We start from the raw sequence: 26984 nt of genomic DNA, 5'->3' as shown, positions 1-26984 counted from the left end.
ATAGTCGTTTATTTCGAAAGTTTGCATTCGGTTAACTCTTGCGGCAGTAACAAAGAGAAAATTGCTTCATTCGCGGAATTCCGCTAATACGTATCATGTAATGAAGGAAATAATCTGCATAAATTAATTTTATATCGAAGCGGTTTAGTAGACGTTTATTACAGAAGCTTTAAATGGCATAACATCGAGCGGCGTTCCGTAAGTCGTTGCAATTGTGGCTACGGTACAGTTCTACGAATGAGAGAAGTTCTGTAGTTTAGTTTCTAATTAAGTATACTTTATCGTCATTAATTTACTACCATTGTCGAAATGCATCTGCTAATTGGCAGCTAATAGCTATGTAATCTTCTCTTCTACTTATCTACTTATCTCTCCTCACATATTTTCTTTGCTAAATCATCGAAGTCGAGAAAGCTTTTTCTCTTCCGATAAGAAATCGAGGATGGAATCAGGCACGACGCGACGCCCCCGCTAAATTTATGACTGACGCAATATGCGTAGAAAATATATGTATAATCGTACATCTTAAAAAATATTTTAAGCACGAAGATAACATTTCACGTGCTCCTTTGTGACAGATTATGAAAAGGTTATAAATAGTAACGGTGTACATGAAACCGGCAATGGCGTTGTTTTTCACAAGAGAATTTTCAAGTGACAAAGGCTTACAACAGGTCACGGGATATTTTTAGTGCTCGGTGAAGTTATTCCAAAGAAAATAAAAGTGTCGTAATACCCTTGAATATTATTATCGATTAATAATTATTATTGAATAAAAAAAGAACCGCCAGCACGATATTCTTCGTAAATAAAGTTCACATAGTTAATTCGTTCCTTTTGCCGCGGATTAACTCTCGATTGTTCATTTTTCATTGAAAACTTTCAAGCGAATCCTCGTCAAATCGTTTATCCGTTTTAACGTAAACGATGCAAGTTGATAGATCGTTAGGAACGAATTGATAAAACTGTAACTCGGTATCGAAGCCGAATCAATCGACGCCTGTGGTTGATCAGCGAGACATCTTCTCGAGGCATCTTCAAGCTCATCTTAAGACATCAAAAGCAAAGGCACTTTCAGCGCAATCAAGGGCTCTTCCATCGAAACGTTTACTGTTAACCCGTTTTGTTTCAATTTCCTTCGTATATTATGCCAGGTAGATTACAGTTGTACGTATTGGTAATTCCGTATTCGGATCGATAATGATAAGTGGCATCGGCAATCCCCGTGAAACGCGAACGTCTCAGAGCCGATGTGGCTTCATAACGTCGATTAACTTATTCCCCTGTGACTTTCTGCTTAACAACGGACGATGCATCGGCATGTGAATCGAGTCTCGGATAGTATTGGCGTTTCTAGTTTCTACCGAACGATCTTGTTAGTATTCATTGTTTCGTGACGTGGTGCTGTTATGCTTGACGACGTGATCATCGATTCGATGCGCATCGAAATGTTTCGATAAACGCAACGCGCTACAACGTACTAAATTAATTATATCGATTAATTCGTTTCTCGTGTACAAGCAGATATGATTCTTAGACAATTACGATACGTTATATCGATAAATCACCGATACGTACGAATCCTATTGAAATGTTCGTTTTCACGAAATATTTACGTTACTTCACGAAAAATTACGTTACTAGAATTTCGCATATATAGCGCGAATCTACTTTTTCAGGAATACACGTACACACGGAATTTTTAAATATAGCTAATTTAATTTATTTACAATTTATAATTCGTTAAAGTGGGAATAATTAAGCGAAAAGTTTGTTTGACAGTTGCTTCGTAAAATGCAACGTTATTCGCCAATGTATCGAAGCAAAATGCGTATTTCGTTAATTTCTTTGATCATTTCCAACGATTTTCGCTCGTTTAATGGCTTTCAACGAAACGATTATCCATAAACTTTCTTTCTTGTCTTTTTGCGCTATCTGTAATTTCAGTTTGCTCAGTATCTTTATAAAAAAGGAAAAAAAAAAAAAAGAAACGATCGTTGGGATTAAACGTTTGCAAGCGTTTCTATAAAACGTTGATTTCGCGTAAACCGTCTAAATCTTTCATAAAGATATTTCATTTGTTTCAATATTTCGAGCCTGTATGTTATTGATTTGTATTCGCGACTACGAATTCATATATCTTCTATTAGGTTGTCCGGAAAGTGTCTTTCTTTTACAGACACGTCTTTTACAACGACGCATCTTTATACAAACATGAAACCTAATCAATCAAACGTCGTGATCTTTATCCTGATAGAACAAAATGGATCATACGTAATTCGATAAAATAATATAAAAAGGAAAATGTTGTGCATCTATTATTTCCCTCTAAAACGAAAAGAACTTTTCGGACGACCTAATGTTTATACATTATTATTATTTTACATTAGGTACATGTACATTACCATTATTTTTCATACATAGCTGTGTGTATTTGTTCGAGATGGACGTATATTCAATTAGCACGGATAATGTTTCCATTTACACGAAGAATGAAAGATTCGGTCGATGTGTTTAACGTTTCCTATATTGGACGGCATAAGGTAACAGTTTATCGATTAGAAATAAATTTTCATATTAATTAGTATCATGTGCTATAAACGATTTTCATTTGCATCTGGAAAGTTTGTCATTGAAATCGACGTTTGAACGCGATTTCTATGTCAACGAAGCATAATAACGTGCAGAAATTAACGCGCGCTAATTTACGTAATTCACACAATACGCAGAGTAATTTTGCGCGAAATGTTCGAAGCGAATATCGTCCGAACGAAATAGGATATAGAAATACGTTGTTTCAAAACTTTCATACGTTCGTAAGCACTGTGTTTCGTTATTTCGTTACATAGTTTGCGGAATGTGAAATATTTCTACACCGAAATTACACGTATTGATTCGCTTGCCTATGCAAGAGCACGAAACAAATTGCTCCAAGCCACTGAAATTATTCTCAGTACTTTTTCCTCGACTCTAGATCTGAAAATAAATTGACGTGTCCTACGTGTTTCATTTTCCCTGCTATAACGATAAATGCGTACTGTTCCACGTTTCACGTGTATATAGAATGTCACCAAGTATGTGTGCGCAGGATTAACGATACTCGCTGTATTATCTACGATTTCGATCGTCACGTTAGAGCGAGAAAAATTAAGCGTGGAAGAAATGGAGGAAAAGATTCGTCAGACGATTTATCGATACCGTCGCTCGTCCTACGTCTGACCAAAGCTAATCTCTTCTACGTGAAACGACCCGATGCTTCCTTGTCGTTTCGCTGATTTTCCTTTGATTAATAGACGTTGAGATTAAGCAAGCCGTGGCGATATAAGTAAACGATTCATCTTGAAAAAAAACTCGCGCGATATTCCTTTCAGCAGGTACCTTGGCTGATTCGTGGCAGAACTCGTCTCCGCAGCATCTATTCTTTATATCGTCGGCATAAACAACGTCCCTAGGAAGTTGTTCTTTCCATCAGCTAGGGAGCTGTTTTCCTCCTCGCTTCCGTTAAATATTTACACTCGACGTCCGTTCCAATTTCATCCGGCTGTACGAGTGCCTGGCCCGTATCTGGATTTGTACTTCGTACACTATACTTCTGTATTTGTTCAGTCGGATTCGACGGCTGAAAAGGTATGATTAGTTCATCGAGACGGAAAACTGCGGCCCCTACGTATCGCTGCCTCGTTCGCTTCCGATTTTCTTCAATACCAATACACGTAGGAGAAGATAACGTCTAGCCGATATTTCGTAGTTTAAAAACAGGAAAACGTATGCTGTGAAATCTGTGCTGGATTTAGTACGCGTTATATTAAAACAGATCAAACGAAGCTGATAGTTTGTATTTTTATTCCCACGTATCGTCCACGTAAAATCTGTCTTCGTTGCTGTACTTTCTCCATTCTTTTTATTTGTCAAGTTGCGTTTCGTGGTTGTCCAGGCGGCGATGAAAAAAAGAATACAGTATTTTCGTTGGAATCTGGAGTACCTTCCGCGCATGAATTTAAATTAGGCACAGAAACACGGTGAAATATTAATCTGGGAATACTCGCGAAAATTCTATGAACGAAACACCGCTGGTTACAAAAGTATCTCACAATTCAAGAAAGTGTTCTCAGAACCTATGCACAAAAGGAATAATCTGTTATCATTCTTTCTTATGCTAATAATAATAATAAAAGCATTGTCATTATCGTGAGATTAATTATTTCGTCTTTTTCATCATTGAGAGACAGGGAAGGTGTCCCTTTATAATTGGCCAGGGAATTAGTTCGTTTTGTTCGCCAGTCAATTCTGGTTCCCAGTCATAAGTAACAAGATACTCGCACAGCTAGCAATCAAAGTAATCACTTTTTCTTGCAAAGTGGATACAGATGATCCAGCAGGTAGGTACCTTCCGCTACCGAGTTTCTTCGGATCTGATTCGTTTTGTGATAATTTCTGACTTCGTCGGATGGAGGAATTAAACGGTTAAAACGACATGGTCAGACAATAATAGTCGATGAAAGGTATAGTCTTGTTTAATGGCATTGAGCAACGAATACCATACGATCGTATATCGAATAATTAAAAATTATCCGCTCAAGGGAACAAAGGTTTTTATATCCATGATAAAACTTGTTGCCGATGCGCTTTGTAGGATAATTTTATTAGAAAAGTCATAGCCGGGGAACATTTTTCAGAGAAAATAGAGCGTTTAACGTTAATACCCTTAATAATAATCCTTCACCGAGAACAGACGATATTCGTGAAAGAATTTTGCCAAACTTTGCGTTCTTACTAATTATGCTTAATGCAATTAGAAGTTGAACAATATTATAAAAGTTGGACGAATTCAACGTTGTAAAAATAATACGATAATACCAACATACGACGTGTACGCAGAATGTAATTAGACGAATGAAAAGATAACGAAACAAGCAGAACGACGCGAATTAGGCTAACAAATGAGAAAGGTAGGATAGAAACACAGAATGGCCTTGTCCGCATATCCCCTGCAGAGTATCAAAGTTAAAGGGAGTGGTTGGAGGCTGACTTTAATCCATGTTGGCCAAAGGAACATTAATTCCCTAGCGACGATTACTATTAATAGTCTCTCTTTCGTCGAAACGACAGTATACCCATTCACGTATTTGTCGTGAATTTCGATCGAATCGCAACCTCACAGCTTACGCAAGCTTCGAACGATGCTCTACATATATATTTACAATTTTTCGTATATTTGACTAGTAAATTGGTGGATGTATCACGCGTCGAATGCTTTCCCACTATCCTGCGATTTCGACGAAAAATCGTTCGGTTCCTTTACTTCATCGTATAGCTGGATGCGATCGAACTTGCAATCCCACGTTGAAACGAAATTATGAAGCAGATCGTGACGTCATAGGTTGCCAAGACATCGAAGAAATTATTTCCATTTGCCCGAGGATTTCTGTCATAAACCTGGCTGACTTTAAAACGGAGAGCAATTAGCACGACCTAAATATAAATGGAGCAAGAAAAGTCGACGTTTGAACGATTTTGACGTTAATGAGAAACATTATTCAACTAATGCTACGTTTCTAAAGCCTCGCGTGCAAATAAAAGATTAGGACACGTTCGATATTTATTTTCTTTCGTACCGTTAACTTGTATCATATCGTGCTATCACGTTTCGAAGATAAACGCGTAATTATTTTCGCGAAGCTAGAACGTGAGAAATTATGAATTTGATGCTATACGAAATCATGGCGAAGTCGTGTGAGGCTTTCCGCTAAAGGTTATGTAAAGCAGGACAGATCTTCGAGGTGGGTAACGCATGAATAAACTGCGGCAGTCTGAGAATTTCGTGGAGTAACGGGAGCGCGGCGAAAACACTGACGTAATAGGTCAAGTGAGACAGAAAAGGGATTATTTCCGCTCTTCTCTAGGGATCCTATCATAAAACTTCCCTACCTTAATTGGCATCGCAAAAAAAAAAAGAAAAAAATTGAAACTCGAGCACCGGACGGAAAGGCGAGAGCCAAGAACCGTTTTCTCCCCTGAGAGAAACTTTCGTAGCTGAGTCGGCGGCAAATTGTCTGTAAGTAACGTCTAATATGCGTCCTCGTGGTGGAGAAAGTACGTGCTTGACAACCGCTTGATGGATTACTGGCGTCCCGTTGGCTCGCCTTATACACAGCACCGTAATCGACTCGATAATAAGAACTTCTGGTTCCGATGTTTTTCTCTGTCGAGATATACCGATGTCGACGACAGATCTCTCAGAGATTTATTAAACGTCTCTCTTTTTCATCACTTTGTTTCAACGCTTTCGATCAGTTCCGCAATGTTATCGCGCTACCTTTGTATTCGGTCTTTTCATTGAAACGTACCTTTTTTTTAAAGCAGCGAACGTACGTATTTGTCGTGAGTTGTACAGATGTTCGGTTAAGTCCTACGGAAGAAACGAAACACAATCAACGATGTATCGCAACATGGAACGTATGGAAACACGATTTCGCAGTCTGAGAAATTAGAAGGTCGAAACAGAAGGTGTCGAGCGATACTCAAAATCGAGGTAGTAGCAACAAAATTGCTGGCCGTGTGGCGCGAGAATCGAAACGCAGTAAAATTTATGCAAAGCGAACTAAATTCTTCGTACAACGCAACGCTACTCATCGCATCGACAAATCTACATTTTCGTTTATTGATAACATTCACTTTTGCATTAATAATACGCTTCTCGAGTAAAACGCATAATCTGTTCGTAACATGTCGTAAAATATTTCCTTTTCTAGAGTACTACGTTCTCATCTTCGTGTGTCTTCATGAAATTATTATTACTGTTAGAATAATTCAGCATGTTTCGTAAAAGCCTTCCATTTCGTACAAGGAATATCGTTTTATTTGTACACGTAAATACGGTTTGCAATTGAAAGTTTATTTGTTTCAATATCCGCTACGAACAACCAAGCAACAAATTCGAAATCTCTCTCGCGAAGAATTTCCCATCTTTGCATCTTCCAACCACGGTTTCTCAAATTAATCAACAATTCCGTTGACATCGATTTCGTCGACCTAAATAGTTGCATTAGTTGAATGTAGATTATTGCACGCGTCGCTGGAAGTTGGAGCGGCTTCGAGTTTTGAACACTCTGTCGGCATAATTTCATTGCAACTGGCCGTACACATCTTCGATCGTTGACAAACAAACTGCACGGTTCACTCGTTGTCGACCTCGAACCGAGGTTTCGTTTACAATAGGCCACATGCTCTCTCGTGCGTCCGCTCTCTCGTGTAGATCGTACGCTTGACAACATACCCGCAGTACGATGTCGCGGGTTATAATAAAACGCTTGAGTCAATACGGCCAAATGTACAATTACGAGTACCTGATCGGTCGGAATGTATTTAACGCCTGACTCGACATGGCGCATAATTTATTACGCCCACATCTCTGCCTTTTGTATATTTGTTTTTGGTTCATTAAAACTTTTCAATGAATTTTCGAAGTCCGACGGCCCTATCCATCGCTACGGTTGCTATTGGAACGATTTATATCGAAACACGGTTTCTTCAAGATTTGCGTCGATCTATTGGCGAATAATAAACGAATAAGCTTCCATAAGGCATTCTCGGTTTAGTCGAGTTACTCGAATTCTATCAACTTGAAACGCGTTTAGCAGCGTAAACTTGTTGTTTGCTCCGGACGAAATTTTCTTTCAAATTCTTACGCCTGCTTTTGCAATTAGCCGAATCACTGACAACGAGTATAGCGAATAAGTTAAGTTTACACGAAGTTCGCCTAAACGCATCATTCCACAGATACGAAATGGAATTTGATTAATTATGCTTTTGCTACACGATGTGTTTCAGCACTGTTTCGCGATATCCTATAGAAGGGAGAATCAACGATCATACGAGCTAAAAGCGGCTACAGAGTCAGACTGCAAAACGTGGATCGAAGCTATACGAGAAGCTAGGTAACTATATATTATGTGTGTAACTTATAGTTCGAAATGAGCGTGATTAAAACGATGATATCTTGGCATAGTTCGGGTCCAAGGTCTTTAAAATATCAAAAGAAGCTTAACAATATGAAGAGAGTGGAGAAATAAATCATAAAACGATAACTTCTTACGCGTTGTCCTTTCTCGTATTTTGTAAAATAGCAATAAGATTATTTTAATTTTTTCATTTCCGTAGCTCGCACGGCTGCCATAGATTTCGAAATCGTGGTTGGCTCGTCTGTTCTTTTTCACGTTAGCGCCTTAATGGCTTTGCCTATGTGACAAACGTGATCGCGCTGGCAATGCCTCCAGGTGTGTCAAACGACCATAACGTTCTCTACGTGCGTCACTAACATCGCATGTTGTTCATCGTCCGTTCTTTTTTCTTTCGCCAAAGCAGGCGGGCAACCAACCGTTGCCCCTGATCCTTCTTTTATCGATTCGCAACTATTATTAACAAAATTTGAACGAAATTTGAACGAGATTTCAATGATCAGAATCGGGCTTTCCTATATTTTAACATAAAGGTAATTTTATCCGCGTCCGAATAGGATCAAGTAAGATCTGAAATGGATAAAGAGCTGGAGAAAAAAACGTTCAGGCTTATATTTTAATATTGTTCTCTCTTATCGAAGCCGACTTTTATAATCCTTGGAAAGGATACGTACGAAAAGGATATCTTCTTCCTTAGATCAACGTGGACTTATATTACCAACATATATATTATATACATACGTACGTTTGCTCTTTTGAGTTACTGGTTTCTCTGATTGCTAGCATTTTACATTTTACGACTCGGCACGATATAATGTTACTCGTATTATGTCCGCCAATAGCGTGTTTTTGGGATGCTACCGAGCTTGTTGTTTGTCATCGCGTGAAAGGACTAGTGGCTATCGATTAAATTTCAGTTGGTAGGGGAATTGGAGTTATTTGCACTTGTACTAATAAAAATCGTTTGTTCGAATCGAGCTATATGATACGGAAAGATATTTAAATAGAAAATGGCACGCTGTCGACAATTTTCATTTTCATCGGAAATTTTAATATATTCTAAGCCATCGGTGCATGCGAAAAGAACGCACGGAGAAGAATAAAATGAAATTACACAATGGAGATATAAAGGAAACAAACCATCTAATAGCGTACATAGAACGCTTAGACTCTGTTGTCTGATCAATTTCGGTTCGATACTACTTGAAACGACTGCACGCTTTTCCAAAGTGATTCTTAACTTGTCAATATGTCAAGTTCGTTTGCAGTTGTATTGTCTACAGTGACTCGCAAACGCGTTGCAATTTTAAAAATGAATGAGTTTTTTCAAATTGTACCAAACGTCTTGAATCTTTTGGAGATCTTAAGAGGATTAGCTTACTGAATGAGGTATAAAGGAAATTTGAAGAAAATTGCAATTGGAATGAATACGATTTAAACATACGACAAGAAAGTTAAAGAATGGGGACGTTTACTTTTTTCCTTTGCGATTGTTCCCAATCGCAATTTTTTCAAAAATTTTTTTATGCGTCATGTGGTAAGCTCTAATTCTCCTAACTTTTAAATAAAAACCGATCCGTTTGGTTCGATTTTAAAAAAGCTTGAAAGTTTCACGAGTCACTGTAGTATCTAAAAGCGGCTTTAACAAGATGTACAATAACAAGTCAGACAAAATGCCATTCAAAAACTACTACATATAAATATTGTACAAAATATTGCAAAAATATTTTGACGAACAACACTAGCTTTTTACTTGCAATTTCATAGTTTAACATCTGCTGTAGCTGTATGTTGTTCATCAATCTCTGACTATATCTACCGAAGGTTAAGACAATCAGAATTGTATTAAAATCTTTTGCTTGGCTGGAATTACGATGAATTTTGATCTGATTAAAACGTAAACACGAAGGCAGATGTACGTATCTGTTCCACTAGCAACTTGATTATTCATTGCAGTTTCAACAGATTGCTGTTGCAAAAGGAGGAGCTCGAGCAGAAGCATTTGCACCTGTTGCAGATTGTCGAGTCCGAGAAGACGGCCAAGTGGCAGTACACACAGCAATGCGAGGAGCTCGCATCAGAAATAAAGAAGCTCCGAGGGGAAGTATGTTAAACGCTAGCTTCGCCTAATTTTCAAATAGTAGAATTGGAGCTAAGGTTATTTCAATTAGCTAGGAAATTCGCCCCGAAGGGTGTCGTCACGATTCTTTGTAATGTGACACGATGTCAAAAACATCAATCTGCATAACAACCAAAACGACCGCATACATACTTATTTTCTACGTAATACAAAAGATACAACAAGAGAGACAAAATTGTTCACATTGTTGCAACTATGACGGAAACGTAAACGTTATTGTCACATTCGTGCACAGATTCCTGGGTTTCGTTACGGTTTAACAATGACGGCTATGGGAAACGTCGTAAACGTTTCCTAAACTCCGATCGTCCCTTGCCACAACAGTATTTCGTGAGATAAGGATGGTCCGTTATGGTTACAGTCTGCTATAGGATAAGGTTTCGTTAAAACTTTCTCCGATGTTGTAACAACGAATCTAATTTCGCGTATAAAATGAATTACCTTTTTCCAAGAAACAAAGTACTACGAGGAAGGTATTAACAGCGATGACAACTGGAATGAAAAATATATATATACGTCATGTACGGTATAATCTCTTACTTTCCATTAACATAATTAACTGATATGTGTTCCTCTCCGAGTATACGCATATAAAGATCTTTAGAAGAATAGATAGCTCGATGTTATAAAAATTCCTTGACCTGAAAAGTCCCGTATATTAAATACGAGGATGTCCATTCTAATTTATATCTCAAAATAAAAAGGAAGGAATTCGCGTATTCGTATCATAATGAAAATTCTACTTTGTCAGTTCCCTTTTAATTAAATCGGCATAGTACATTTTAGTATTTGCCTATTAAGGCGATTTAAGGGCATATCACGTATTATACGTGATATCGCGACATGATCTAACTCGACACTTCCGATAATTTCAAAGAATGAATTTTTCGAGATTTTCTCACTTTAGTCTTACGTTATTTTATATGATTCGTGTTCTTGCAGCTGTGCGCCCTGAAGAAAGAGTTAAGGCCTGTAGCTTCGTCGTATACAGGAAGACCGGGAGTTCAAAGGACCATGTCCCAAGGCACTGGCAGTTTATACATATCGGGATCCTCTTTTGGATACGAGGCGCATGGTTCGGGAATTTCAGCGTTTGGATTACGAGATATCAGCGAAGGCTCGATCGAGATGCAGAAAATTAAAAAGGTTCAAAGCTTCTTCAGGGGTTGGCTGTGCCGCAGGCGTTGGAAGCAGATCGTCGAGCAGTACATTAAAAGCCCTCATGCCGAGAGTATGCGTAAGCGGAACAGGTAGGAATTACTGTCCTTATTCGTTCAATCTTTAGCGTAAACACGTAACAATCGCTTAAGATAGCAACGGTGCTGAAAGCTTTCTCGAATCTAATTACGATTATTAGATCAAATTCTTAGAATATGAAAACTTCAACGTTAAATGTTTTTGTAAAGACGGCGATGGAAGATGGAACAAGGGATAAATTCAAATGGGATTGATATAGCGTTCTATCCTGTAGTATCTTAAACATTAACGCTATCTTACAGGGAACAGGTGTGAATTAGTTTTAATTAATTAATTGATTTAACTGTCTATGTTGGCTATACGATTATTATACGTAATGTATATATATACATTGATCTTGAAATAGGAGTACATTGAAATTGATTTACTTGCAAATAAATAGCCTGTCGAGTAATCGAAACAACCGTATATCGTATCGATAACAATTACATTTTAATAAGGGTGATATGACGCGTGTGTATCCGTGAAATGTCAGCAATAATATTTGCGGAATATTAAATGATATTTAATTACTAAATAGTGGCTTAACGCGACGTTGATTATGGAACATTGCTCGTTTCGAAAAGTACTTAGACGAATTGTTTATTACCGTACATGTTTGTCACTATCGAGCTTGTTACGTTTGTTTCGTGTTGCTCGTGTTCTCATTCGATTAAATACTCTCCCGAGACGTGTTGTATTCGCTTAATAAATGTTTGATTGAGGAAAAGAACAGAACAAACAGAGGCAGCACTCTGTCCCTCGAGGTCCCACAGCAAAACAATTTCAGATAGCAAATTTTGCTTCGATAAATAATATAGAGCATTATTTTCCTGGTAGAATTTTGTACTTAGTACGCTATGCGCGCTGATTAACAACCAGTTTCATTATTAATTAGTCATTCGGACAATTCCCGCGGTTTTTGCTGTAATTTTAACCTCGTAACATCATGTAAAAGTAGCGAAATGAGACGATACGTTATTAAATAATCATTTTCGGCTACCTTATTTAAACGATGATCAAACAGCTGAATTTAATCTAAAACTTTTGCTTATCGTAGATATAATTTTATAGCAAATTACACCTGTTTGTGCTTAGTTTGGATTTGGTGCGAGAGCACGGAAAGATGAACAAAGCTTTGTATAAATTACATAAAAGCCATTAAACATATCCTAAATTCCTGTTAGACTTACTCTCTCAAAGGCACTTTGAAATTGACCTTGTTGGTATTCATCTTCTACCGCAACATCGTATACGTGCATATACATGTACCGTTGCGCTTGTCTGCTGCCACATTCTCTCTGCGTTCCTCTGCTTCGCTCATTTAAACCAGGTAAACTTTGCACCTATTCCCAGAAAATGTTGAGACGCGCTCGCCTAGGATCATTAAGTGCATTCTTACTTTACATCCGGCTCTGTATTCACATTAGTCTAAGTATCCTTCTTGCCAATTGTAAACTTTGCTACTGATTACTACACGTTTGTACCAACTAAAGACGCGAAGAAACGGAAATAAGCTAAACTATATATTCGCGTTTAATTTCAAATGTCTGCTGCATTCGGTGCTAGGATTTGGCGATTACGTTATAACATATATCGATCGAAGGAGGAATAATTACGATCTAGCTTTTCGCTTTTATATCTCCTAACGTTACGATTTTACCTACAACTCGTCAAAAGCCACTAACGTACGTAATATTAGGTAGCTTTAATTTCTCCATTCAGAATGACATCTCGATGTGATATAAACATCGAAAATATTGTTAGTTAGTTGCGACGTGAAACGATAATCACCAGAGTACGAAGCGACAGCAATTTTAGTTTCATGTGAAACACGAAGATTCATTGGCGAACACTGCGTCATTTCCTTCCAGGCATATTGGAAGTAATGATCTCTCGAGGCGGAAACTCATTAGCTTTGAGTGGGAGGCCGATTCGCTAATTGTACTATGCCTTGAACGTGCAGCTGCGATAATTATCCCAACAACTAATTAGAGGCAAAATGAAATTAATATCCTTGACTGTTCTTCAACCTAGCGGGCTAAATTATCATAAGTGGAAATATTCGTTCATATATTCGATTAATTCAAAATATATGCGTTCCGTTTCCCCGTGTATTTATCTTTTGCTCTGCCTAACAAGGAGAAAGACAGAAGACAAAACGGATTTTCTTGATATTTCAGCTTAGTGTTTCAAATGGTGGAAGCCGAAGAAGAATATACTGAACAGATGGAGATATTAGTGAGCTGTTTCTTGAGGCCTTTTAAGATGGCTGCCAGTTCAAAGAAACCCCCTTGTAGTCACGAGGATGTGAATAGCATATTTTTGAATAGCGAAACAGTGTTGTTCCTTCATCAGATCTTCCTGAAGGGTCTCACTTCTCGTATGGAGAGCTGGCCCACTTTAGTTTTAGGTACGTAGTTTCATTTCCATTAAGCCATTCGATCGAGATAACGTTTAGGTAACATTCTGGTTAATTCTTATTTGTTATTAATTGGAAATGTAACATATAAGATTACGTAACAACATGGAAGAATTCTTCATTAGAATGTTGCTGTGCTAGCGATAGAAAGAATCATGCTCGGTGATTTCAGGCGATTTGTTCGACATGTTACTACCAATGTTGTCAATTTATCAAGAATACGTCAGGAACCACCATTACAGTCTTCAAGTGTTGACTGAATGCAAGCAATCATCACCTTCGTTCGCTGCATTGCTCACTAGATTGGAGAACAAGACTGCTTGCGGAGGACGTTCACTGGAGACCTTTTTAACGTATCCTATGCATCAGGTACGTCGCATTATTATTATTCGATTTGTTTCAACAAACAAATTGATTAAACGTCGATTAACAGCGGTAAAATTTGGCGATCTTATCGATAGGGATTAATCGTGCTTTTAATTAATAGTTTTTATTTTGGCTTACGTATACAACATGCCTGGAGAAATAATATTTCCGGGTTTCTATTTCATCGGCCGATATTTGCGTCACGTATCGCGCAGCTATTGACCAATTAACGATAAAAGAGAGTAATAATGTTACGTATAGTTTCCGACTAGTTGTGATCACCGGTTATAAATCTAGAAAATCCTGCGTGTCCCGATCGGCAAAATTGTTGCCCGTAGGTAAAAGACTACTCGATGTGGAAATTTCATTTCGGAACAAAATAGGTTTCATTTTCTTTTTTTTCAGCTTTTCATTTAAGCGTTGATGATTAAACGGAGCGGCGTCGCGCGTCGTCTTATTTTTCTTTTATAATGCATGTAAATTTTTGTCACGGTGTGCTCGTTACGGTATCTGTAAATTGTAATTACGCGTGGAAAAGTTTATTTTTACTAACAACGTAAAAAAAATGCTAGGGGTTAACATTTATTATTAATGGCTGAATTGTTTCGTTACTTTATAAATCAATATATACATAGAAACTGCGTTGGCCACTTTCCCACGCAGCGCTCATGAAAAACAGATTTTTAAATATTTTGAAGGTAAATTTATTTAGAGAGATTTTACGTATTAGTATATTCCAACTTTCCCTTATTTTTTCTGCACTAATCTTTTTTTGCAGCGTGCTGTCTTGCCATTTTCTAATAAATATTCTAAAACTAATTTCCATTATCGCGCTTGAATTATAAACGTAGTATAATACGTCCTTCTTTTTCTTTGTTTCGTCGTTTTCAAGGATTATACGCGCTTTATACAACTCTTCATAGGATAACAAGACAAATCCCATTAAATATTTTTTTATACCCGACGAATGAAAAAAGGGCAAGAGAAGTTAGGAGTAAAAGAGAACAGCAAAGAAGAGGAGCAACGAGGAGTACCAAGAAATTCTAACATTTGCACGAATATGACCTTACCTCAAATGCGATTAATCGGACTAAGGAGAATTATTTTCAGTGTCGTGTATAATACACGATGTGGTTAAATTTTGCAAAACGATAAGCGACTGCTGTCGTTGAAAATTAATACCGTAGTTACATTTTCAAGACCTTGTTTCCTACGTGTTTTAGGTTTAAATACGATTAACGACGTTTTAGGTAATACTATTCTTGAAATTGCCTGACACGTGGATTAATATTGTAATTTATTTCTGAAAATCCAATAGAATTGATCGATGAATTCTACCGCAAGCGACTAACGTTAAATTGGATATTGATTAAAATAATTTCAAAGTTAATAAGGTGACCGGAGATAATTTTCTGCATGTATTTTTCAGATTCCAAGATACATTATTACGCTGCACGAATTATTGGCTCACACTCCTTACGATCACGTTGAACGAAAAAGTTTACAAAATGCGAGGCAACAATTGGAATATTTATCGAGACAAATGCACGACGAGGTACTAATCGTATATTCGATTAAGTTGTTGGTTAATCATTACAGAGCAACATGTTTTGATTAGTTAATTCTGTAATATAGTATTAACTATTGATTCTTGATATAGGATTTAATATGTTCACGTTATTTCAGGTCAGTGAAACAGAAAATTTGCGAAAAAACTTGGCCGTGGAACGAATGATCGTAGAGGGTTGCGATATTTTACTCGACGTCAATCAAGTGTTCGTCAGACAGGGTGAGCGACATTATTCATTTTCCCTATGCATCTAATTTTTACGGTAGTGCGAATAGCTATGGGAAGGATGGAAGAAGTTTAATGTTGCGAATTAGTTACCTTCAATTTGGTCGATCGATAATTCCCATGTTCGAATTAGTGTACGATTGATATGGTCGATCGGATAATAACTAAAAACGTATCTAAATTTGACTATTTCATCGCTACTGTAATTCATTACAAGTACACCGTGCGTACATTTTTCCTTTATTTCGGTTACTGGTATCACGAATTGCTTGACCGAGTAGAAATTTACATTTTCCTTTGCCAATGACGTCGGTAACGAGATCCTATCGAAGCTTCGCTTTCCCTTTACCTTGAACCGAGAAAATCGATGGAAAATTCTTCGCCGCAGTCGGTAAAATCAACTCGGTCGAGCTGGCTACACGTGAACGTCTCGTCCAAGGTTTTACCGGAATGTCCATGAGAAATGAAAATTCGGAGTACGTGGCGCAAGCGCGTCCCTACGTGCCCCAGAATCGATGGGGTTGTATATTCGTATGCACGTGATCTACGCCGAAACTGCTGGATCATGCGCAACAAGTATCGTCAGGGCCGTCGTAGGAATGTCAAAAATTGCTTAAAAACATTTTCAAGATATTTAGAAGCAGTCTTCTTTAGACATGTTTTCCAAATAACGTGCTTAATAAGGCACATTTGATAGGGCACGTTTTGAGGCAGAACGCGACTCTCGTCATCCTCCTAGATCACTCTCACGTCCCAATAAAAGATTGCGCAAATTATCTGCTACATCTGTAAAACGATATTCGTTGACAAATTTTCACGTTCTAGTGCATGATATTTTCGTTCTGCACGAACACACGTCCGCGTGAATTGGAATTCTCTTCGAGAAGGACGGATCGTTCGTTAACACAGCCCTGATCCCTCGTGTTTGATATCGCATCACATGGCTACCACGCAAACGTCCTTCCGTCTTTATAGCGTGCAGCAAAAGCTCTACCCGCGGATAGTTTTCTCCTGATATTCGTATCGTCAGAATTGTAATTTTTCTACGTTTGTAATAACGCTTAAAGGAATCAGAGAAGGAAATTGTAGCTTCTAGAACTGCCGACTGATAATTTGAAAGTTGCATCATGGGGTTAGCGGGACGAGAAGCAAATATACGTATATATATATACGAGCACATACGAGCTCCATTTTGCAGTTCGATTGGTGAACAATTCAGCGTGTGTTGAAAATGTGATCACGTAAATTTTATCGAGAGGTGACTCGTATTTGTTGGATGTATTGTCGAAATAACGGGGACCAAGGAAGTGTACAAATGATAGTATTAGGGATTAAGGATATTCAGATACATCGAAAATACTGGTGGATAATTCCCTGCCTTTTGTTGTTGTTGTTCTATGCCGACTTATCAACAAAATAACTCATATACATATCGAATCGAACAAGGTACGAGTAAATAACAAACTTTCGTGATTATTTTCCAGGCAATGGTGTTTTGGTAAAATTAATTATATACATTTACGTATGGTATATACATTTGAAAATATTATTGCGCGCGAAGCTTTTGAACAAATTAATTTATCGATTCGTGATATTTTGTTCATTCTTTGATAAAAGGTTTCTTTCTATTAACTTACTACTTTATGTTTTTCAGGTACGCTCATCCAAATCTTAGATAAACCAAAAGGAGCTCGAAGTAGATTGAGCGCGACGTTTGGAGGCAAAGGTGGCGGCGATAAGGAAGCAGTCAGACAGTGCTTTCTCTTTTCCAATCATTTGTTACTAACGACGCGTCAATCGGACGACGATGGTCGTTTGAATCTTGTCCCACAAATAGGAAAAATACCTCTTTCCGATGCGGTGTTAGTGGAGGACCCTAACGACCAGAGTACCGCAGATGACGATGGTATTACAACATTATTATCCTTCGACTAAGGCTTCTTAGTGCTTTACCTTGTAATCTCATGCTACTGCAATCGACTTAATCTTTCGCACTTAGTAGGTGGTTTATTACTTGTAACTAAACGTAAATTCTTGCGAAATTCTAGCAGCTTCGAACGGCAACAAGTATCATATTTTGTAAAAATTTATTTCCACAAATTTGTTAAGTATTTAAACGACTAATTAATCAGCGGATTCGACACGAAGACTTTTTAACTCTCCTAGCTCCTAGTAGTAAAGAAAATAGTCAACTATCGTCTACCTTCCTTTAAAATGTCTCATTTTTAGATCTCTAAGTAGACCAGCTGCTTCCATATACGTAGAATGCTCCTTCCTACTATTTTTAATTTTTTATGCATTTATTTGCAACACTTCAAGCTTCTTCGACTTTGGGCCTGCGGCGACATTCCAAGCAGTGGATGATCTGCCTTGTGCAAAAGTGTGTTAAATACTTTACACATAATTAATATAGTATTGCCGTGATTGCAAACTGATTTTAGAACTGTCAGTATGTTCGATGTCCAGCGGCATCAGCGAGAGCAGCGGAAGTGGTAGCGGAAGTGCCAGTAGCCAATTGCAGAACCGTGACTTCAAAATCATACTCGACTTAAAATCTGGCGGATCTCAAATTACAGTACACCTCGTAGCTCCTACTATTCAGGTATAGCGTAGAACGATTATAGCAACGATTATTATCCATATAATATATAATTATTAACTATTTTATATTTTCCATTTGCGAGAAAAGGGAAACTAATGGAATTTTTAATTAACAAATGAAGGAGAAAGCTGCTTGGATAAGCGATATCAGCCAGTGTATGGACAACGTTCAGTTCAACGATTTAGTTCGAGGCTCGTTGTCGGACACTAGTTCCGTCACGATGCCTCAATCCATCAGGAACGATCCAAAGCTGTTCAAGGACGACGTAGATATCAGATTCAGTAGGACCTTAAATTCCTGCAAGGTGCCGCAAATTCGATCAGCCACTCCCGAACGACTACTTCAACGTCTGACGGATCTCAGATTTCTCAGTATAGATTTCCTCAATACGTTTTTGTTAACGTATCGAGTATTCACCAATGGCGTTACTGTACTGGAAGCTCTGAAGAAAGTGTTTTACGAGGCTGAGCCACCTGATGCCGAGATGCCTACTGGCTCCCTGGTGTGAGTATCTGAATCTGTTGCCCATTCTTGTTTCTTACGAAAGTATCCTTCTGACTTGGCGTACTGGATTTTGATAATCCTGTCTCTCCTGAACAAGCTGTAGCGTGCGTGTGAAACACAAGAAATTTCGACTTTTCTAATTGGATGTAAATGTATATGCCCACCAGATCCTTAGACGTATTGGGTGGAAACGCAGCGGACTCGCAATTGCACGTGGACGATAGAAGACGAAGCAGCGTTTCACCACGAAGAACCAGCGGGGCTAGTTCAGTTTCTGGTATATTTATCAACTTGTAAATTAATCTTACGTTATTAAAAAGTGGTTTCATGGAAAATATCGATAAATTGTCTCTGAAAAATTCACCTTTCATCTTTCTTTCGTATATAGGATACGGATCGGAAATAAGCGACAGCCGCGAAGCGAAGAGTCACGGTTCCTGTGACTCTAGCAGCGGCGGATACACGCTCAATTCAAAGGGATATTGGCGCAGTGGCGGATATAAAAAGGGTAAATCGTTTATTAAAGTAGAAGAGCGTAGCATTAGCTTTCTTTGCGTATGCAGAAAAAGTAAAATCCGTTAGCAGAGTTAGATGAAATAGCTTCATAGATTATACGTATAAATAACGCTCCTCCGTTTGTAATGTATCGTCAAATAATTACGAGTCACGTACAAATACTCTTCGATTGTTGCAAATCGCACAAAGTATGTCTATTTATAGCGAAGCATTTAAGTAGTTCAAGCGGCAAATTATGTATTAAAATAACATATTTGTAAATTATTTAAGATTTCTTTTTTAGGTAGCTCTGTTTCACATTACGGTATGCAATTAAGTAGATGGCAATTATTTTGAAGATTGTTGCATGACTCAATAGCATATCTCTAGTTTTAGAAGAATTATCGAATTTTCTATTTTACTCGAGCGATATGTTTTTTAACACGTTAACGTTATTATATTATCAACGTTAACGATTCAACGACTCTGTCTGCTAATAAACGATTACGTATTGCTAATGTCTCGGTGATTAATAGGCTCACGATATAGCAACAAACTAACATAACAAACTTGCCATTGTTAATAGCACGAAATACGCGTGAAAGTTATTCTATGAGTTCTATCAGTTCGTAACACTAAAAATATTTGTAACAGTCGATTAATAATTATTTTAGTGGACGAAGAGCAGCAACTAGGTTTGATTTCCGAAGCCCCTTCAATTATAAAGCGAAGTCCTACCATTCAATCGTCCACTGCGTCCATTGGTTCTCAATCTCCTGCAACACCACGAAAAATCAGCATTCGCGTGGACAAAGAAAAGAAAGAAGAAGATGATGGCTGTCATTTAACGATACCGAAGGTCATTGGTGTTTCGTCCAGCTCTGAGACACTCACGGGTAAGATCAAATTTCGGAAAAGGTGTACGGTTTTTTAATCGTATTAAGGGGAACAGGTAATAGAAATCATAGAATAACTGCAATTCGAATTTCTGTTCGAAGAAAATTATTAAAACTAAAAGATCTATTTTCTTCTTTTATAAAATTTATTTTAAAAACTAGGATAGACTGGGATATAAGGAAACACTTAACTTTAGATTGCAAGAACAACCCATCAGAAGGCAATAGACATAGGATTCCATTAGAAGTCTTCACTAGGCCTTGAAAAGATGAAACACTTTGCGAAGAGAAGTAGTTGATCATGGCAGAAAATATGATTTTCCCGATGTATTGAAACATCCACTTCGCTCAAGTGGTGGGATAAAACGGAACACTCGTTTAAAATCAACGTATAGGTCGATGTTAATATAGTGGTTCGTTCTCTTCTTCCTCTTTCCTTTTTTTTTTTTTTTTTCGCTATCCTGTATTTTCTTCAGGAACTTGACGAACACGCACTAGCGTCATTTCGAAGAATACACGTGGATTTTTACGCGAATAACATCCGCATGAGATAATTGCGTTGATTATTAAAATTTAAACTAACAGCTAGATCGAACGAAAGACGTATCTCGTACGCCATAATTTTCTGTACAAAGTTAAAATTTTCTGGGAAACTAGAACAGCAATTCGAATTTTATTCTGCAACCCAATTGCAAGAAAGAATAACACGTGCCAAGAAACGTCTCTATTCTTGTCTATACGTATTTACATAGGCAGTTTATTCCATACTGAAGCGTTTCGTTTTGCCGCTGATGAGATAATTCAGTGAACATTTAATATACTTGACGTATCAAACTTCGACAGCGGGAATTTTTCCAATTTTCTAAATTCTAAGCCAAGAAATAATGAGCGCACGGGTCTATGGTCGATTGTGAATTGTCGCGAGGAGTATTTAGTCCCTTGTCACGTAATGGCAACTCATTCGCAGTTCTTATCAAAAAGAAACACCGACGTTCCGTTTTACCCCACTCATCCCTGCATTTTACTGAGGCCTTCGCATTGATATATATATTAATATTATTTAAACAATTTCGTCTCACCTATGTGCACCGCATGCAGTATTATTAAGGGGCGTTACTCTTAAAAAAGGTAATATTTTCCAATCTATTATACCTCCGTTAATAACTATCCGGATACAGTAAGAAGTTATATCATTTGAAGGAAAATTGATTGTAAATTATTTAAACAATTTTTATCATATAATGTCTTACCGTGACAAACGCGTTTCGCGATAGCTGATACTAAATAATAGCGTAATTAATTTCAGATAATACGGTAATAAGCGCACCTTCCTCTCCGAGCAACCTGAGTTCCGTTACGTTGGTTGGATCAACTGGTTCAGGGTCAGGATCAGGATCGGATCGAAGTCCACAGGATGGGGTTACTTATTCGCGTGGCGTCTCCGAAGAAACGGATACACCTGTGGCAACGGATCCGCCAAAAGGGGGTACGCTAATTATGAAATTAAAGCTTAACATGCCACTTGTCGCATGGCTCCTTTACACAGGCTGTTCCATTATAACTTTCTCATAGTCTTATGAACTCATAGTCTATGACTCATACAATTGTTTCCAAATTATCAGAGGAACAGTTCGTCTATGAGGATGCCGAGTCTGAAACATCGAAACGAGCGAAAGAGGAGACACCAACGAAAACTCCTACAACGCCAAAGGCGACAGCCATCGAAACAACCGAGAACGAAGCAAGCAAACACGAGAAAGAGATACAGCCCGCGAAAGAAGGCGAAAGTAGCAGCCCATCGGCTCAGCCGCCGTCTCCTCAACAAAATCAGCTTCAACAGAGGCAGCATCTACATCATAACGAACATAGAGCGTCCATCGCCTCTGCTCCTGCGGCTACCGCAAGAAGTAGCTCGATTTCTACGATAACTGGAGTATGTGGAGAAATACGTTTCTTTGATACACTTAATGTTATTCCTACACACAGATATATGCATAACGTACATAACATGTGACAGTAATCGAAATAAGTAGAACGTAGGGAAGTATACAGAAGGCCGGTGATAGTACATTTTCTCTAAATTAATAATATTTTTAATCGAGATATTATTGCCGAGATTACAAAGGATTTAACGTACAACGAGCTACGTATACGAGGACGTAACACTAATCGTATTTTTGATGCGATATCATCGATTGAAATATAAATGAAATATTGAATGGGTTATTTGCATTTTGCAGAATTATTGGATGAGCAGGCGATCGATTCAAGAAATCGAAATGTCTTCCCAACAAGGCAACTTCCAACATGACCAGGTTTCCAGCAAAGCTGGAGTAGTGATTACCAGCTTTCGGCAGAGTCATCGAAGGTTCGTTCGAGTATTCCTGACGTGTTTAACTGTCTATGTATATCCATACGTTGTTGTACGCATCATAAAAAAAAGTGCGCATGTCGATCGATCCGAGGTTTTCATTTCCCGAAAACTATACGATATCGTCGTCTTTATACAGAAAATACGATCGAACAACGTTTATAGTCATCTACCGTATCCATTTGAAGAAAACATTAGCATGCAACTTCGAGGACATGTATAAATTGTATTGAGCTAATTGAGATACTATAATATTACGTTAAAATAACGATTAATCATTCTATCGAACGTGTACCGCGAATATAATTAAGGAACTAATTTGTACAGACGTTTGTATCTTGAAACAGAAGAAAAAAAGAAAAAGAAGAAAAATTATCTCTATTTCGTTTCACGGTATCGCTAATGAATGTTGACTGTAATAAAGGTATTTTTCACTTTCTTACGCATGAGTGCTTTGTCTCGGTATTCTTACGTGTTTTCTTCCGCCTACAAATAAATCTTCCTTGTTTTTCTTGTAGACAGAGATATTCGTATTTTTCTATCCTCGTTTAAACAACACTATCATCTATTCTCTCTATTATTTATAAAGTACTGCATACGTAACGATTGGAAAATTTATGTGTATCTTATTATATTATTTTTACTACAAAGTATATAGCTTTTCCTTATTATAGTTAACGACCATCGTATATCTGATATTATTCTACTTTAATATAGTTTCTTTTATCTCTACGTATATCGTTTATCCTTAGGAGATTAAGCTATACATCGAAATTCCAAGATCTCGGGTCTGAGTTGGTAATTAGACAATTATATTTTTCCAGTGACACGAACGAACGGATTTGAAAGTATACGGATTGTAATTTAGTTATAGAATCGATTGTTCAAGCTCAGTTTCGTGATTTCGTACGCTTTATACGATATTTATTATTCAATACGATAATACGTGAATAATATTCTTTCGAAAGAACGTACTGTCGATTCCAATATCGATGTAAATCGTTTCTATTCGTAACTCGACATGCTTATCTGGTATGCGTTTGTCCGCTGTTTCGAGTACAACATCCCTCAAATATTTCACCAAATGAATTTTTCAATCCAGGATAATACTTTAGTTATTTTAATGCAACTGTATTTCATATGACGTTTTGTGTCACTTATAGCGTTGGACCTGTACCTATCTGGTAAGTGTCATGGTTTCTGCTTCTGAAACACTGCTATTTTTCACTCTATGTGGCGCATGATGATCTCTATCTCTTTCACAAACTCACGTGTATGCTTTCTCGTCGTTTTGTTGCTCGCGTTCACTTGAAGCACATTGCAAAATTTCAAAATTTCCATACACCCCGAAAGGTATCTAGCTCTTCTTAAATTTATTAAAAATAAAAATTAACCGCGTACAAAGTACATAACATCAGTCTTCGCGCAATCTGACGTAGTTAATTTTTATAATTTAAGTCGCAAATAGTTTAAACTATAGTAACGCATAATACGAGTCGTAGGACAGTATGAAGTCCTATTTCAGAAGAACTATAACTTGTACAGAATCTTTTTACAAACCTATTTTTCTCAGATAATGAACAAGATTTTGAATGCATGGATACCCGAACCTGATTTGTTATAAATATCGACTATATTAAAACCAAGATTCTATATTATAATCGCATAATATTTTTTCAAGTATTTTTATTATCTCAATATCTATCTTTCAAAGGAAATAATCAAAGCTGTATCGATATCTTGTAATATATTTTTTAAACATTTGTTATGTTTCGTATTACCTACTTCATTTTATTACTAATTACCCTGCATCATGGGCGAGCTAAACGAAATAGAAATAGTTTGAACTGTTTAGACGTCTTGTATTAATTGATATTCGCGGTAATAGTGTCTCTACCGCGGTTATAGTTGAATACAGCAGCCGGATACAGCTATTGCATTGTCGGTATTTGTTAATCAACTAGACAGCAAGGCGCACACTAGTGCACATTAGATTCTAGATTAGAGAAATCATTCGCAATAGGCTGATTTATTTATTAATCAGTATCTTTTTTTATCGCAAAAAATTGCATAATGCATATACATGTACATGTGTATATAACGTCGATATTAACGATATTAAAATTCAAATCTAATTAAAGTTTCGTTATTTTTATTTATACAATTCTTGAATAATATCTTGAAATAATATCTTTCTACGTCTAATTCGATGTTCAAACGTTTACGATATTTCATTGAGAATACTGTGGCGGAAGATAAATACAGTTGACACTGCAAAATACAAATTCAAGTGATAAAAGTTGTAAGATTCAGCGTATTTCGAATGATCAGTAGAAAAAGATATGATTTAGATTTTTCTTTTCTTTTTTTTTTTTTTTTCGTAATGTGCTGAGTAGTTTGTAGATGACAAAGAAAGAAATATGTGTCTTTTAATCGTCACACTTGGATGTTCACTATTGTCTATAAAATGATAAACGATATAAAGTTTGGTATTCTCTCGTCTTAATTAGTAAATTTATATTCTAATATTACAAATTATAATATGTAAATTTACTGATTATTGAAATGTTGTACGGGCTAAAGTCGATGGGGAACAAACATGTTCATAGAAAGTAATCATCTGATATTACGAAACTGTCGAGTAATTTAATATCTGTGCTTCGCTGAAGATTTTCAACGTGAAAGATATTCGCTTAAATTAAAAGCCTATCTCTGGAAAAGAAAAAGCTTTGATTCGAATCACGATAATTCTCGAAAGGGAATTGCATAAAAAATATGGCAGAATAAACAATATTATGTGTATTAACGAATATACTCGAACAAGCAACAGTATGTTAACTAACAACAAGCTACTGATTAAATAATACACTTTATGATTATTTATTTGAATAATACGAGGATCGATATATTAAATGGCATAACAATTTACAAATGCTACAGATATGCATGCCATAGATGTAATGATGGATGTAATGTCATAGATGAAACGTTTCATACTATTCAAAAGAATAATCATAACGGTAAAAGAATAAATACTACGTGTCCATTTAATATGTACAAACAGCACAAGAACAAATTCAAAGCAGAAAGGATTAACGTTGCTAATCTATATATCTAGGAGTAGTACCTCGACGGCTGCAACTGCATTCGCAATTGCAACATCTGCGTCGAGCAACCCCCCGGACAAAGGCATTGATGGAAATAATCGCAGTGGTTCTTGTCGAGACAAAAACAGACGCAAGGAGTCGGTCATGTCAACTGCAGCCACGATGCGAGTGTTAAACGTTTTGAGGCATTGGGTCTCGAAACACGCTCAAGACTTCGAGTCTGATCAGACGTTGAAAAATCTGACGATCGAATTTCTCGAGGATATCATGTACTGCTCGAATCTTCTCCCAGCCGAACACAAAGCCGCGAGCCAACTTCTTCGATTGATCACGAAAGAAGAGCCAGAGAGCAACAAAGTGGATCTGAAGAAACTGTTGGCATCTCCCACTGTACGTATACGCGAAATATCGATAACCCATGATACTAAATAGATATGGTTAATTCTTCTTCTGTATTTTTCCTAGTCAAAAACATTGTACTAGAAACCGTAATATATTGAAAAAGATTGTCACGCGATTTCAGGTGCAAACGAAAGAAAGCATCGAGACGCTATCGGCGCTTGAAATCGCAGAGCAAATGACGTACTTGGATCACAAGATCTTCGTGTCTATTTCAAGCGAGTAAGTTATTCAAATGTACTAACTCGTTGCTCCGTTTATGAATAGTTAAAGTTTCACCGTGAAAATAAACTTTTTTGGATAAAGAAGATTCGTCCGACTCGTATCCGTCGATACAGGAACGCTGACATCCAAAGTATTTGTAATCCGCTTCTATTTTCTGCGCAGGGAATTTCTTGGACAAGCGTGGATGAAAACTGACAAGGCTACACGCGCACCGCACATTCTCCTGATGACGAAGAGATTCAACGAAGTGTCGCAGTTGGTCGTCTCCGAGATTATCCGGCGTTCGAATATGTCAGCGAGAGTCGCAGCGATCGAGAAGTGGGCCGCTGTCGCGGATATCAGCAGGGTTTTGCACAATTACAACGGTGTGCTACAGATTTGCGCGGCTTTTACGAACAGCAGCGTGTTCAGATTGAAGAAGACTTGGGAAAAAGTTTCGAAAACGGTAAGGGAAAATCACGAGAGATC

The 26984-nt window shown here is 37.4% G+C and overlaps 1 protein-coding gene across 5 annotated transcripts in view; it reads left to right on the top strand.

Annotated features, from left to right (window-relative positions):
- Window positions 1-26984, top strand: part of LOC126924662 (ras-specific guanine nucleotide-releasing factor 1-like) — a 56112-nt gene that overhangs the window by 21364 nt on the left and 7764 nt on the right. The window contains exons 5-25 of one of the 5 annotated variants that reach the window (XM_050739367.1): window positions 7831-7937; window positions 9915-10062; window positions 11041-11348; window positions 13518-13747; window positions 13929-14125; window positions 15552-15677; window positions 15809-15911; window positions 17572-17823; window positions 18237-18297; window positions 18384-18519; window positions 18641-19023; window positions 19191-19300; window positions 19412-19531; window positions 20193-20414; window positions 21721-21900; window positions 22037-22347; window positions 22655-22782; window positions 23949-23969; window positions 25904-26282; window positions 26416-26513; window positions 26679-26961. In XM_050739367.1, coding sequence (XP_050595324.1) covers window positions 7831-7937; window positions 9915-10062; window positions 11041-11348; window positions 13518-13747; window positions 13929-14125; window positions 15552-15677; window positions 15809-15911; window positions 17572-17823; window positions 18237-18297; window positions 18384-18519; window positions 18641-19023; window positions 19191-19300; window positions 19412-19531; window positions 20193-20414; window positions 21721-21900; window positions 22037-22347; window positions 22655-22782; window positions 23949-23969; window positions 25904-26282; window positions 26416-26513; window positions 26679-26961 — 3903 coding nt within the window. Of the gene's footprint in view, window positions 1-7830; window positions 7938-9914; window positions 10063-11040; window positions 11349-13517; window positions 13748-13928; window positions 14126-15551; window positions 15678-15808; window positions 15912-17571; window positions 17824-18236; window positions 18298-18358; window positions 18520-18640; window positions 19024-19190; window positions 19301-19411; window positions 19532-20192; window positions 20415-21720; window positions 21901-22036; window positions 22348-22654; window positions 22783-23948; window positions 23970-25903; window positions 26283-26415; window positions 26514-26678; window positions 26962-26984 lie in introns of all 5 variants that reach the window. The other 4 variants (XM_050739371.1, XM_050739370.1, XM_050739369.1 and 1 more) reach the window with 4 other exon arrangements.

The sequence above is a fragment of the Bombus affinis genome, chromosome 15, assembly GCF_024516045.1.
Source record: "Bombus affinis isolate iyBomAffi1 chromosome 15, iyBomAffi1.2, whole genome shotgun sequence".
Classification (NCBI taxonomy): domain Eukaryota; kingdom Metazoa; phylum Arthropoda; class Insecta; order Hymenoptera; family Apidae; genus Bombus; species Bombus affinis.
Note: the sequence above shows the minus strand (reverse complement) of the source record. Positions and strands in the feature narration are given on the sequence as shown.